We start from the raw sequence: 14810 nt of genomic DNA on the forward strand, positions 1-14810 counted from the left end.
CTCATCCAACAAGGTTCTAACTTTGGTATCTGTAGTTCTCATCTTTTTTAATATATTTTATAGTTAGTTCTGAGACACAAAAGCAAATACTCAAAGTGCTCCAGCACAGTACAGATAACTGTCAGCAGGAACTATGCTCATCATACTTAGGTAGATAAGATTATCTCTAAGAAGGAATGCTTTTTGAATTGGAGTCTATGCACAACAGCACTGCCAGAAACTGGTGAACTAAATAAAGTAACGAGTAAATGAACAAAAAATTTCCTTTCATAGAATAAAACATGAAACCTAGACTTAATTATCCATTTAAATAATGTGAAGATGGTTACTTTAACTTATTAGACATTTGGAATTGCATATGGAAGAACAAAAAAAAAACAAAAAAAAAAACCTAAAAAAAAAACCACAACAGAGGTAATACTTCATCCTGAGTTAATGTGGAGTTGTTAATGTGCAGTTTCAAACTCTACCTGTGTGCCCTGGCAGACGTGAAGACAAGGCCTTACAAACTAGAGTACTTATCCAAACGAGCTGTGCTTGATTGCCATTTTCTGTCACACCACCATGACAGCACTTAGTGTTTCCATTCAAAATACGTGATTCCACGTCCTCTGATAATACAACACAGGTCCAACATTTTGTGTACTACAATTTCAGCTCCATCAGGGGTGGTACAACATACATCAGTATTACAAGAAATTTTCAAACTGCAGTGCACATGTTCCATCATGAAATGTAAGTATGTATATATGGATATATGGATAGAGCAAGCTAAACACAAGGTACCTCAGTATGGAATTACCTACTACGCTTCCATTTCCTGGAACACCCCAGTGGTGACTATAAGATAAAGCTGTGCAAAAGATCAGAAAGGATAAGCATAGCAAGGGCTTCCCAGCTAAATACACCACTTGGTCACCCCCTTCCTTTGCCCTTCCTCCCCTTTGCATACTGAAACAGGCCCAGCACAATTAGATCACCCAGTGCAAGGATTACACGTTAAATGGAGAACAAGGATATTTGTGTGAATATTTGAACAACAATACAAACAGGAAAAATCTCACACCTTACAGCAACGTTGCAAATCACATTGTGATAAGGTGCAGTGTCACAGTACAAACACAATTAACAGTAACTCCAAAAGTTTCCTACTTCAAGGAAAAGAGTTAGCAATTGAACCTCTGACAAAGTAACTAATCTGGGATTCTAATAGTGGACTCCACATGAGGAAATTTTAATAGCTTCCACAAAGATCATGATCATGGCATTTTCACTGTACAGTGTATGTAGTGTAGGGTTTTTAGAGTTAGGGTACTGGTTAGGCTGCGGATGGACTTGATGATCTTCAAGGTCTTTTCCAACCTGGGTAATTCTATGATTCTATGTATTTATACAAGTGGCAGAGAAAATCAATACATGTAAAAAGAAAACAGCACATTAGCCAGCATTTCATTATCATTCTGGATTTTATTTTTCAAGAGAAACCTCAGAGTAATCTCACATTTATTCAGTGTTAAGTTTACATTCAGCTTCTTAAGTCACTTAAAAAGTCAGTAGTTTAAAATATACACAAGTGCTCCTCATATTTTTTAAAGTTTAATAGAATAGAAAATCTTCCACAGTTCCAGGTGTTCCAGGAATCTGCAGGCACTGGAAAATAGCCTTATTAGAGTATTCCTGTACAATTGCAATAACCCAGTTCAAGACTAGATGAACTGGGAATGGAAAGCCTTTTCTCTTTCTTTCTTTCCTTGCCCACTTCCCCCATTTCAACTTTTCCTCCATTTGGGTGAAAATAAATACTTTATGTCTGAAATCCAGATCATTTACTTCAGCCACGTTGTTTGCTTTTACCTTTTTTGGTTTTGTTTCCCCCTCTCCCAGTTCTATTTAGGTTTTAAATAACCACAAAAACAGAACGGGAGGTGGTGAGGAGAAGGAAGAAAGGTTCAAGTACACACAGAACAAGTTTTTAAACTTTAAGAGGCAGATTCACTTTGATTTATTGCTTCAATAGATAAGGAACACTTTGAATGTCAGATTTAACACGAAGGTAGTTCTTTATACAAAATATAGTTTTTGTCAAGTCCTAAAAAAAGTTAATTGCATAAAACTTGCATAGTCGATATTCACACTCTTTACTTTCATCTGAGGAAACATGCATTGCATATACCACTGATGCTTCAGTCATGTAGGAGAGCCCAGGCCTTTTTACTGTTGTGCCTACTGAATATTAACAGCCTACAGCAAGCTTCTCACAAAAGCACCTACTTTGTGTGATTTGCTCCTCCAGTACTCAATGGCTGCTTGCCTTTTACAATTTGATACGTGATTTATAACTCGTAGGTCTGCAAAATAATTCCTTACTGCAGCGGAATGGAATTTTTCAGGAATGTCTCCCTTATATAGTAAAGAAGCTCCCTTTTACCCCAAAATTGTTTTTTTTTTGGGGGGGAAACAAAACAAACAAACAAAAAAGAGGAAAAAAAAATAAGTTGTAAGTAACCTCCCAGAAATAAGTTAAAGGCTTAAAACAACCCATGCCACACAGTGGCAAGCATTTTGAGCATGATTCAAATGTATCCCCCACTCCAATTTTTCTTCCTCTGCTCCCCTTCAATCTCAGCCTGTTTGCACCCAAACCCTTCAATTCTTTAAGACAACTTAGACTCTACCATATATCTTTACTAACTCTTGCTTTATTATCTTCAGTATATTCACCTACTTCAGGTCTCACTTGCTCCCCTTTAACCATCCTACTTAGCAACACCTTTACCAAACGTGCATCTACTGCATACCTCAGGGGTCTTTACCCAGATTCTTATTACTCCAAGTTCCCACCAGCCCAGAGTGAAGGATTACTATACTGTGGCTACTGAAAGACACAATTACAGTGTAAGGAACCAAACAAAGTTAGAATGCCCAAAACATTAAGATAAGCATTCAACTTAACTGTATATAGCTAAAAAAAAAAACAAACACAGAATCAAGATTTTTTTTTTTTCAAATTCAAAAAAACATATCTGTCACATCTACTATCTATAATCACACTGAAAGCTCATCAGTGACGTGATTTTAGAACTGGTGTTACTCAAAGCTTAGTATAACAGGATACAGAAAACATTAATAAGATTTGTTATATGATTCACAGGACATCTTGTTTTCCTCTAATCTCTTCTTTGCCTTTCCAGCCCTCTTCACCCCAGCAACTCCAGACTAGGCCTCCCAGAACACTACAGTGAAGAGAAAGGAGCTGTGTATGCTGCATTATTTCCAAACTCTATTGAGTGTGCAGAGCATGACAGCTGGTACCAAATATATAACACAAAATAAGTCAGCCCAATTTTAACTTTGTACTTCTCCCCTCTACTCTGCTGCCGGTCTAAAACGTGTAAGATTCATTAAAATAAAAATACAAATGGATACATGGCATAGTCACACGGACTTTGAGCCTCTACGAAGCCAAACTCAATGAAAATCGTACACAATGATGTAAATATGAAATACATAGCAAAGAAACAGCAGTAGCTAATGTAATTCTGCGCTTTGTTTCCTACCTTCCAGTAGAATCATAAGTCTAACCACTTATTTCCTCCCATCTGCAGCACCTCTAGCACATCCTTGGTTTCACTGCTACTATGTTCTTTTCTAAACATGAGGCTCACCCTGGCCAGGTTAAGTTTTACAGAACAGGAGCAAGACTGCAAAGCTGTACCCAAATCCACACACTAAAAGTCCTTCCTACTCTTCAATGCAGTATTATAGTTAGAGGTCACCCTAAAACCCTTCATAGCATGTAAAATCCCTAGAAAACTGCAGAATATTCCAAGACCTCAGGTGCAGCTTTCCACATCAACATCAATTCAGTCACATGCTACAGCAGTATATCTTAGGGCGACAGATATGTCTGTTATGGTGAATCTGCAAATAAGTGAACACTGCAAGAACCTCAATTTTACTTCAGTAAGTACAATATTTTTACTTGCACGTAACGTTACCATGCAAGTTTAATGCACTCATTTTCTTAATAGTAAACAATGAGAAAAATCCCTCCACTCAAAAGGATTTGCTTTCCCATAATCAAGAGAGACCAAAATAAGAAAATAATTGGTCAAAATTTTACAAAAATAGAAGGCATTAGAAGTGTAAATCCCTGTTTAAGAAACTAACTCCCAGCATTTGCTTTTGCTTTCCATAATAGTTCACCACAGCAGATAGTTCCTACATCGCTACAGGACAGACACACCTGGAGACATTCCAAGGTATGCAATCAAACGTCGCTATCTGCTCACATACGTAAAAACCTTGGAGACTCTGCTCAGTTCTTACTACCGCTAGCAATCATTTCTCAAATTTCCACATCTGATTTTTATCTGCAGCATTACAAGTTCTCATTTCCACATCAGCACGCCCCTCAGCAGTACGATAAGCAGTAAGGCACTTCCCAGAATGAGGATGATAAATAGTCCCGTCTTCTTTGAAATGCCATATAATAATTTCCGGGACAGGAGATCCATCTTTTGGGCAGCTCCTCATGCCTATGAAATCCTCTTGCTCTGGAACTTCAGCACATAACTCCGTTACAGAGTTAAATCTAAACTCCTTATTTGATGTGTATTCAAAAAATTGATTTCCTCCCTGACCATGACATCCAAAGAGAGAAAGGTGAGCCCCAGTAGGATTATGCTCTGGTAAAACATAGTCTAGGCACTCTGACGATATGCCTACACTGCGGACGGCACCGTGCCAGCCAGGACGATCTTCTGGTACATGCAACTCAGAAAAGACGTTTTTCAAATACCAGTCAAAACTCTTGCACTTCAAACGCTCTCTTAGTAGTTTTCTCTCAGAAATATCTCCGTAGTTTTCTTTCCTCGCTGGAGGATTTCTGTTGTAGAAGTGTTCTTTATACTCATCCATCCACACCTCAGCAGCACGTGCCGTGTTCTGAAGGAAATTCGGTCTGGCATACGGAGCACGCTTTGGAAACACATGGCCTACATGGGAGCACGGATGAATTTCTAGCATGCCTCCGCATTGCCACACTCTAAATGATAACTCTAAGTTCTCTCCTCCCCATACATCCATTCCCGTATCATAGGTACCCAGGTACTCGAAATACTTCTTGCTGACAGCAAACAATCCCCCAGCCATAGTTGGGGATCTGATTGGGTCTATTTCAGATTTGCGTCTTAGCCGTTCGTGTTTCGGCACTGAGTGCCACTGGAAAGTCAGTCGCCAGTCAAAGCCCCCGATCATGGGCTCCGCTGACTGCATGTAATACTCAAATGTGTTCCAGTCGATGGTGTCAATAACAGGACAGATCACAACAGTCTCGTTCTCAGCAATCCTCTCTAGCAATGGTTCTAACCAACCGGAGACACATTCGCAGTGACAGTCGAGAAACGTGAGGACATCACCAGTAGCAAAGGTAGCTCCAATTAAGCGCGCCCGAACCAATCCTTCCCGTTTGTTGGTCCGTATTAAACGAACTCTTTTCAGACTGCTTATGTACTTCTCCAGGTCAGTTTTCAAATACACTTTATCACTCAAATCATCCACCAATATAATTTCTTTCAGAAGCACTGAAGGAGAAGTTTCAAGAACACTGTGTACTGTCCGCAGCAACGTGGACCAGGCTTCGTTGTAGAAGGCGATTACGACAGACGTTGTGGGCAGCTTTCTGTAGTTGTAAGATTTCGCTTTACAGCCACTCAGCCGATTGTCTTCAATGTGCCGATGGAGAGAGATTTTATCACTCACATAAATATTAATCGCATACTTATCGATAAGCTCTGCTTCCTGCTTCTTCTCCTCGGGGCTCAGCTGCAGGCGAGTGGCTTTGCCCCACTCTCCCGGGGCGTAAGAATCGGGTGGGGATTTCTCATAAACCGGACGAGCCAAATCCACCGCCTCATCTGCTCCGTCGGTAAAACGCCGCTCCCATTTCCCTTTGGAGATGCTCTCCCCGGCGATGGAGGCACCGAAAGAAGAAACCGACAGCTCCAAAGCGAAGTAGGCGACCATCAAGAAGCCCAGCAACGCGCAGCTTCTGCGGACCCACGTCCACCTTCTCGCCAGCCGGATCCTCATGGCAGCCCCTCGCTGAGCAGAGCTCGGGGAGCCGCCGCCGGCTGCCCTCACGCCCCCGTGCGGGGCTCGGACAGACACCGGGAGTGCGGCAGGTCGGGCCGGGGAGACGAGGGGGCAGCAGAAAGGCACGGCGTAACCCCCGCCCACACAGCCCCGGCACAGCTCTCGCTTACTTGCCCGCTTGCTTGCTTACTTCCTCCTCCCCCTCCTCCTTCTCCCCTCTCATGGCGGGACAAACCCCTCCCCCGTCCTGTGGTTTGCTCTAAAACTTGTCGCTTAAGGAAGGGGCAGACACTCACCGCCCGCCCGGCCGGCCCGGGATGCCGCCCCGCCCCCGGACCCGCTCCCGGAACCGCGGGCGGCGCGGCTCAGCCCGGCGGGAGGGAAGAGCCGCCTCCCGCCCCACGCACTCACCGAGCTCCGCGGCGCTCGCGCTGAAGGCGACACCCGTCACCGCCGCCCCGTGGCCTCGGAGGGGACGGATCAAGACCGGGTCCTCCTGAGAGAAAGCGGCGCTCCGTTAGAACCGTGGCAGAGACCCTCGCCCTCCACCGCCCCCCGTCCCCGTTCCCTTACCAGCACGGAGGCCATGGGCGGAGCGGGCTGCTGCGGCCGCCCGAGCGGAGCCTCAAACCCCGCGCGCTCCAGGCGCGGCCGGTCGAGCCCCGAGCTCCTCTGCGTTGCCCGCCTCGCGTCCTGCCATTCGCCCATCGGCGGCCTCACGGGGGGAGCGGGGCGGAGCCGTGCCCTGCCGGCGCCCCTTCTCCTCCCTGCGGCCTCGCCATCGGTGCTCGATTGCCCGGGAGCGGCTCGTCCCGCAAGGCGGCCCGGGTGCCGTCCTGCTGCCCCGTGAGGAGAGCTCTGGTTGGCTCCTGGGGCAGCAGGGAGCACGGTGATCAGAGCAGCTGCAGCTCCATTGCCCGTAGCGCCTGAGGAGGCTGGGACAGGAGGGAGGCTTTAAGGAGCCTTTGGGTTGTCTGTACATAGCTATTGTTTGGGCAGTGCAGAAAGGCTGAGCGGGAATGTGAAGGCTCATGCCCGGGATTAGGTGGCAAGGAGGGCATGAAGGAGATGTCAGGAGTCAGTCTGTTGTTGGGCATCTGTTTCTAAGTCTATCTGCTTTTATCTGCCTCATCCTTCAGCAGAGCTGGGGAGAGGACAAAACCTTCAGAGCTGGTGTAAGTTATTGCCCACACTGCCCGGATCTTCTTTAAATTAATGCAGAACAACTCTATTTAACACCTCAGTAAGCGATTTTGAATTCAACAGGCTTAGTTAGTAGTGGCCTCTTTATTGTTGGTTTTTTGGTTGTTTTTTTTTCCCTTTCTTACCCTGTTCCTGCTTTCCAGATTTCCCAGTTTGTGTTTGTATCGTAACACTGTCTTCAAAAGCACCTTTAACGACTCACAGAATGGCTTGGGTTGGAAAGGACATTAAAACCCATTCATTTTCAACTCCCTGCTATGGGCAGGCTTGCTACCCTCTAGACCATGCTGCCCAGGATCCCATCCAACGTGGCCTTGGACCAGGGATGGGATATCTACAGTTTCCCTGTGCAGTCTGTTCCACTGCCTCACCACATTTGGAATAAAGAACTTCCCCTTAACATCTAACCTCAATCTCCCGTTCTTTAAACCTCGTCCTACCACTGTTTACACACCTAAGAAGTCTGTCCCCCTCTTGCTTATAAACTCCATTTAAATACTGAAAGGCTGCAGTATGGTCTACCCGGAGTCTTTTCCAGGCTGAGCATGCCCAGCTCCCTCTACGTTTGTCAGTAGGCGAGGTACTCCAGCTCTATGATCATCTTCATGACCCTCCCCTGGGCTCGTCCCAACAACTCCGTGTCCTTCCTGTGCTGGGGGCCCAATGCTGGACTCAGTACTCCAAATGGGGCCTTATAAGAGCAGAGGAGAGGGGCACAATCACTTCCCTTGTCTTGAGGGCCACCCCTCTTTTGATGTGGCCCATGATACAGTTGGGCTTCCCAGCTGCAATGCTTTAAAAAAGCACAAGTAGACTTTTTGTTCTGTTTAAACAACAAAAAAGTAACTGTTACTAGAGAATGTGTGAATGATTATGCAGCATTGCAAATCCCTTAGATGAGGAAACCAATCTCAAGGGAAAAATACTGCTCCAATAGTTATGCTAGGAGAAATAGGTGAAATAATTGGCAAACGGAGGGCTACGATTGCTATCAAACTGTTGTTCAATATGCAGGCATTCAGGAAGAAATAGCTTATACTGCAATTATCTTTTTTTTTTTCTTCTTTTTTTTAAATCTAGCCTGCATTTTTACAGCGTTTCATCTGACATTGAACTCAAACATCTATAGAATCAGGTTAGTAATTAGGCCAACGTGTGAGATTGGTCAGTTACAGAACAGCTCCAAATCAATTATATTTAACCATGAAGTTTAGATTTAAAATAGCATTTCAAAACTGCTGGAAAAAGGCAGAATTATCACGAGTATGTGAAAAAGGTTTCCATTATTATCTTCTAGTCAGTCCTTTCATTGCATACTGGTTACTTGACTTTACAACTTCAGAGCTTAAGAGAAGTTTTCAAAACAGAAATGGTGGAATACATTTCCTTTAACTCTGACCTAAGTAAAGCTGCAGCTTTATGTCATTATTCGTTCTTGGTTTGGCATTGTGTTTTTCCACACAGCGCATGAATCCATCCCTCCATGTTAGCTTCCATGACTTAATTATTGCAAAGTAAAAATTTAGCATTAAAAAGTTGGTAATGATAAGCCTTGAGTGTCCCACATTCTGCCACGTTGTAGGAACACTGCAGTATCCTCAGTGAGCTCACTTGTCCTCCTTACCACTACTGAAGTTTTCCAGCTATCCCATTTCTCCTAGGACTTACTGACTGTGAGCGAAGCCTATCAGTAGGAAAACAGCCAAGTACCCATCGACTGTATGCACCTGGGAAGCAATTTTAGTCCCAGTTCAAGTTGGTGTGTTCTATTTTCTTAGAGAAATTACTCTCTGCTTCTGTATCTCAGTATTTCTGGTATCTTGTGTTCTGGAAGCCAATGGGGAGGAGTACTTGGTATTATATTTACAAGCTGAGATAAATGAGAGTTAAGTCATATTGAATCTTTCTCCTTTTACTGCCTTCACATCTGCTGCATTTCCAGCAGATCAGTATCTTCTACTCATTTAAAGAGTGTTGCCAATAAACAAAAATCTGTACCTGACCCTAAAATTCCTGACATGGTTCCAGGTGATAGGCACAATGCGAAGAAAGAACTGCAACTACTGAAAGGAGTGTGAATATCACTTATTTCTACTGGCTGAAAGTTTCTCAACTTTCAGGGTTTACAAAGTTAATCTGTTCCTTGCTGCTTTCCTTCACCTGAGGGCATTTTGAGGACTCCCACATGATTGTAGGAGATGAAGTACACCCTTGTTGCAGATATATAATTAGCTATAATAATTGTAGCTATAAAGCTGGCAGCTAATAGTCTTTATGTGGATTTTTTTTTCCCATTAGCATGCATAGATTTTATTTTTAGAACGATTTTTCTGATTCCCGAAACTCCCAGTAATCTAATAAAATTATGAGTTGATATTAACTTCTTAAGGTTGAGAATGACTGTTCTGCAATATATAGCTGCAAACTACTACACAGGGTTGTCATGTGCTGTGATGGCAATGACAGATGGTGCATCAGAAGGTGTCTTCCAAGCATGATGCCTCAGTGAGCTGTTGCTTCATAACCTGTGGTGTTGTTCTCAGATACTGAGTTAAGGTAGTGTATGTTTGCCCAAACAGAAGTTGTGCGTACAGGGGAACACTAAGATTTTAGCTCAGTTACGCAGGTTACCTGGTCACAGTAGGGAAAGACCTAGTTAAATTATGTGTCGAATTCAAGGACATGTAGACAAACTTGGTAATTTTCTTGCATATATATGTCGCAATGCAATGCAATGCAATTACATTGACGACATATTATTTCATAATTATATATGTAATAATGCATGTAGTACTAGGGACGAACGGAACACACCAGCCCACTGAGAATTCCATCCTATCTCATAGGAGGACTTTATAACATTAGTATTAATAAAGAGTTTGAATGTCATATCCTACTTAAACTGAGAGCCCAAGTTCTATGTTATGCAATCACATCAGCAGTGGCTGCTAACACAGGTGAACCCACAGGTCACTGGGGTGAGCCTTTGGCAGGGGGGAGAGACTGGTGCTGACTCTACAGCATGTGGGAGCCAGGCAGGTCCAGTGCACCCTGGGTGTTGTTGGTTTGGAGGAATTTTCTTATCAAAGTCCCATTAAAATCTATTTACCAACAACATGTAGAACATAAAAGGATTGCAAGCCTGTACATAGATTTGTAATGTGAGGGTAATTCAGAATATGTCTGATACTACTTATAGTCTAAGACTCAAATACCTGAGAGATAACTGGGAATTACCTTTTGGGGATGATGGAATAGTTTATTTGAATAAAGTCACTTGAAACTTTCAAAAACATTGTTTGATCTCAGAGTCTTATTGAAGGGCACTCATAGAAGTTTTTAGTGGGAAAGCTTTTCTTGTTTTTGTAAGCAGTCAAAGAAGGGAGGCATAAAAACTAGTTAAAACATATACGTTGCCTTCCTGTCTGTCAACTCTTCATAAGACTGCAGATCAGTAGACCTTGATAAGCATCTAGATCATACAAGACCTGTTTCCAAACAGTGTGCTTTCAGCTAGAAGGTAGCTGCAGCTCTTTCAAAACACCTCACTGTGCTCCTGGCAGACCTTTTGGTAGCTGGTCTCCAAAGCTTGAGGAACCAGAAAATGATCCAGCTACAGAAACTGTAGATTTTCTTGCTGTGCAAATGAGGTGCTTTTTGCCGCTAAACATAAGATAGAACCGTAGTCAGATGCATCCACTTCTTGTCACAGCTTTCTACTCTTCACAATAGGTAAGAGAGATGATTGATAGGAGCTTTATATTAGTGAAGTGCTCATAACAGTATTACATAGTTCAGTAAGCAGTAATAAGCCTGATGAAGCTCTTATCAAAGTGAGGCATACGTGGCAGATTGCCCAGTATTTAAGTATTACTAGCTTAATTAAAATACTAATTTACATTTTACATCTAAATCTGCTAATGAGGTAGCTCAGGAATCCTATTAAAATACATGAAAGTTATCTAATATTGGATGGCTTGTATTCACTCAAACCGGTGGCAGCCTCATGTGGATGGCTATGGTGTATTTCATATTTGTAATGTCTGTAATATATATCACCATTCTATTTCCAGATACATTACATAACCTCCAAGATAAATCTTTTAGCGAAAAGGAGTTGCAACTTTGAATTGCCCTGGTTATAGCTATTCACTAAAAATCTGGATTTATTTATTTATTGGGTTTCTTTTTCCAGCCAGACAAGTTAAATACTGCATGCAAATCACATGTATTTCTAAGTAGAAATTAAATTAGAAGTCATGTGTTTTAGATCTATATGGTTCTATAGTTCAAGAACTATATAGTGGAATGGATTGAAGGGTCAAGAATTTTGATTCCTTGAAGAATTCATTCTATATTTGTGTAGACTGATGACAAATGGCAACAAATTTACATATATGGTCAAATGATTTTGGTGTCCTTGATTCTTGAAGGTGTCCTTGAAATAGGGCAAGAGAAGAAGGATGCATTATAGGGCATTGTTTAAGCATGGTAGAGAAATACAATAATCTAAAAATAATTCTTAATGTTCACAGTAGCTTGCAGCTGATGGATTTTTAAGATTTTTTTCCTTTTTCAACATATAACTTGTATTTTTACTGACGGACATATAAGAGAACTTTAAGTGCCTGAAGGGAAACACCTGTAAAGAGAAACAGCGTAATTTACACCATAAATCAAAAACTGTCTAGATTAGAAGCTGAGTGGCAGTTGCTCTGCCAAAGAATTTGTCTTTAAGTCTTTAGAATTTGTGTAAACATGGGTGTGTTTTCCAAAGGGCTTTTTTTGTTTGTTCCTTTTAATTAGTTATTTTCATATAAAAGAAGCATATCTTTATAATGACTTCAGGGATTACATTTCTTTATGTTTCTCCTTAAGAACCTTAAAAAACAAAGTGAAGGTACTTCATGTAATAATATGCGCTTACGCTGTGAGCTGCATTTAAGCCTTAGTGTCACCTCCAATGTTTGTTATAAATCATAGTCTCTGTAACATTCTACGATAATCCTGTTATGGTGGTTTGTAGCAATGACATCAGTACCTGCATACCATGTGCAGTTCTAACTTTTTCTCATAGAATCACAGAATGGCCTGGGTTGAAAAGGACCACAGTGATCATCCGGTTTCAACCCCCTGCTATATGCAGGGCTGCCAACCACCAGACCAGGCTGCCCAGATCCACATCCAGCCTGGCCTTGAATGCCTGCAGGGATGGGGCATCCACAACCTCCTTGGACAACCTGTTCCAGTGTGTCACCAGGCTCTGTGTGAAAAGCTTTCTACTAATATCTAAGCTAACCTCCCCCCCGCCTTAATTTAAAACCTTTCCCCCTTGTCCTATCACTATCCACACTTATAAACAGGCATTCCCCCCTCCTGTTTAAACACTCCTTTCAAGTACTGGAAGACCGCAATGAGGTCTCCCTAGAGCCTTCTCTTCTCTAAGCTAAACAAGCCCAGTTCCCTCAACCTTTCATCATAGCAGAGGTGCTCCAGCCCTATGATCATCTTATTGGTCCTCCTGTGGACCTGCTCCAAGAGCTCCATGTCCTTTCTGTATTGGGGGCCCCAGGCCTGGATGCAGTACTCCAGACGGGGCCTCACAAGTGCCGAGCAGAGGGGAACAATCACCTCCCTCTCCCTGCTGGCCACCCCTTTTTAATGTAGCCCAAAACACAGCTGGCCTTCTGGCTCATATCCAGCTTCTTGTCCTCCAGGACCCCCACGTCCCTCTCCGCAGGGCTGCTCCCAAAGAGATCTTCTCCCAGTTTGTATAAATAGATGGAGTTGCCTCAACCCAAGTGCAGCACCCTGCCCTCAACCTTATTGAACCTCATTAGATTCTCCTCTCCTTTCATAATGTTTTAACAGATGACTAATACTAGTAATGTTTGCTGTGTTGCCAGCAACATGAATGTGTTGGTAAATAGATTTCTATTTCAGAGCACCCGCATCTATCTTTTCTAGAAATACGCAACATTTTTTAAGTAGATATGTCATATGGTGGCTGTTTCCACTGCATCCAGAGCCTGAGAAAATTGCATAATCAACTTCAACAAACTCTCTGGTAAGGGATGTTTAAAACCACTGAACACTTGTGTGTTTTACAAGGTTCATGAAGGTTAGAACAGGTTCTGAAGAATTTATTACAGTGCAGCAAACATTATAATAAATGTGTGCCAGATGTCATATGTTACAGTGTTTGCAGATTATCTCCATTTAGTACAGCTGAATAGTAACATCATCTAACAGAATGTGATTATTAACTGCAGGAGTGAGCTAATGTAAACTGATGAACTGCCATGTGAAGATCCCTAGCTTGATGAAATGTCTACTTACCCGTGCGTCTCAAGGCACATAGCAGAATTCCTGTTGGCAGGTAGTTCATGGCATTTACTATAAGCCAGACTTCACTAAAAGTAGATGGGTGATGTTTTCAATGTTGCAGTGAAGGTGTAGAGAATATAAGGAGTGATAAAAGCTTTTTTTGCTTGACTAAGCTTTTCAAACTCTTATAATACCATATTCTTCCCATTTGAATAGAAAATGTAGAAAATCACCTTGTTTCACCACCTGCAATTACAATTGATCAGAACGCTTCAGGACCCCAAAAAACTGTCAGGAGCTTTTGTAAAACATCCCTGTTCTACGTAGATGGACAACTATGAAATATACATAAGGAAGTGAATGAAGGTTGTTCAGCTGTGTAATAATCCATTGCGTATCAGTGAAAGTGGGTAGCTGACAAAGTGCCAGTGAAAAACAAAGACAAGAACGTTGAGGATTTTTTCCTCATCTCAAAGGAACAAAACAAAAGAGGATGCACAGGTTTTCTCTGAGGCTTTGGGGAATTATGGGACTGAATGAAAAAACAGATGTGCACATGGTTACTAGAACAATCAGGTACTCTGAATTCATATGATGCTTTTTATTCAGAAATTGTGAAGTACTTTTCCAGTCTGACTAGCAGTTTGTTCTACAGGTGGGATTTTACTTGCTCTTGAATTTCTGCAGAGACATGCTCAGTGCTGAATGCTGGACTGAAAACATACATTTCATAGGGAATTTCAGTAGAATTTCATAGGCAATGCAGTAGAATCAGAACCAGAATTCATGTCTGACTCCAAAATCTTATTTCAGGGCTTCAAGAAATTACTGGCAAGCCTCCAAGAGACATGAAAAGGGGAGAAAAAAAGTGTGTGGAGATAAAATTCTGATTTGTAGGAGTTGTTTTTAATTAAGGCTACTTGGTAAGGTTACCTACAGAAGGGCTTAATAGAATTTCACTTAGCTAACAGCATTTTCTGTTCAATAATCCTGATGTTACTTCAGATTTGACCTCTGTGTTGTGTCATACCTTCTTCAGATACCGTTTCTTATTGCTCTTGTCCTTTGCTGAATTTAAATCCATAGAGAGTTTCTTCTGCTTTTGCTTTCTGCTAGCTACTTGGTTTTCGTTTTGCTTTGTGGTATCAGAGTCAAATTGGAAGAAGATGGGAACAGCTATTTCT

The 14810-nt window shown here is 42.2% G+C and overlaps 2 protein-coding genes across 3 annotated transcripts in view; both read right to left on the reverse strand.

The window, feature by feature from the left end:
- Window positions 1-6864, reverse strand: part of POC1B (POC1 centriolar protein B) — a 42258-nt gene extending 35394 nt beyond the window's left edge. For both annotated transcript variants that reach the window (XM_015857790.1, XM_015857798.2), the window contains exons 1-2: window positions 6670-6864; window positions 6508-6592 (exon numbers count right to left, since the gene is read on the reverse strand). In XM_015857790.1, the coding sequence (XP_015713276.1) occupies window positions 6508-6592; window positions 6670-6804 (220 nt within the window). In that variant the 5' untranslated portion in view covers window positions 6805-6864. The remainder of the gene's footprint in view (window positions 1-6507; window positions 6593-6669) is intronic.
- On the reverse strand, window positions 1448-6454 carry LOC107311320 (polypeptide N-acetylgalactosaminyltransferase 4). Its single transcript, XM_015857778.2, has one exon. It carries the CDS (start codon window positions 6091-6093, stop codon window positions 4342-4344), a length of 1752 nt encoding a protein of 583 aa, XP_015713264.1. The 5' UTR covers window positions 6094-6454; the 3' UTR covers window positions 1448-4341.
- Window positions 6865-14810: the final 7946 nt, after the last annotated feature.

Source organism: Coturnix japonica, chromosome 1, assembly GCF_001577835.2.
Source record: "Coturnix japonica isolate 7356 chromosome 1, Coturnix japonica 2.1, whole genome shotgun sequence".
Taxonomy (NCBI): domain Eukaryota; kingdom Metazoa; phylum Chordata; class Aves; order Galliformes; family Phasianidae; genus Coturnix; species Coturnix japonica.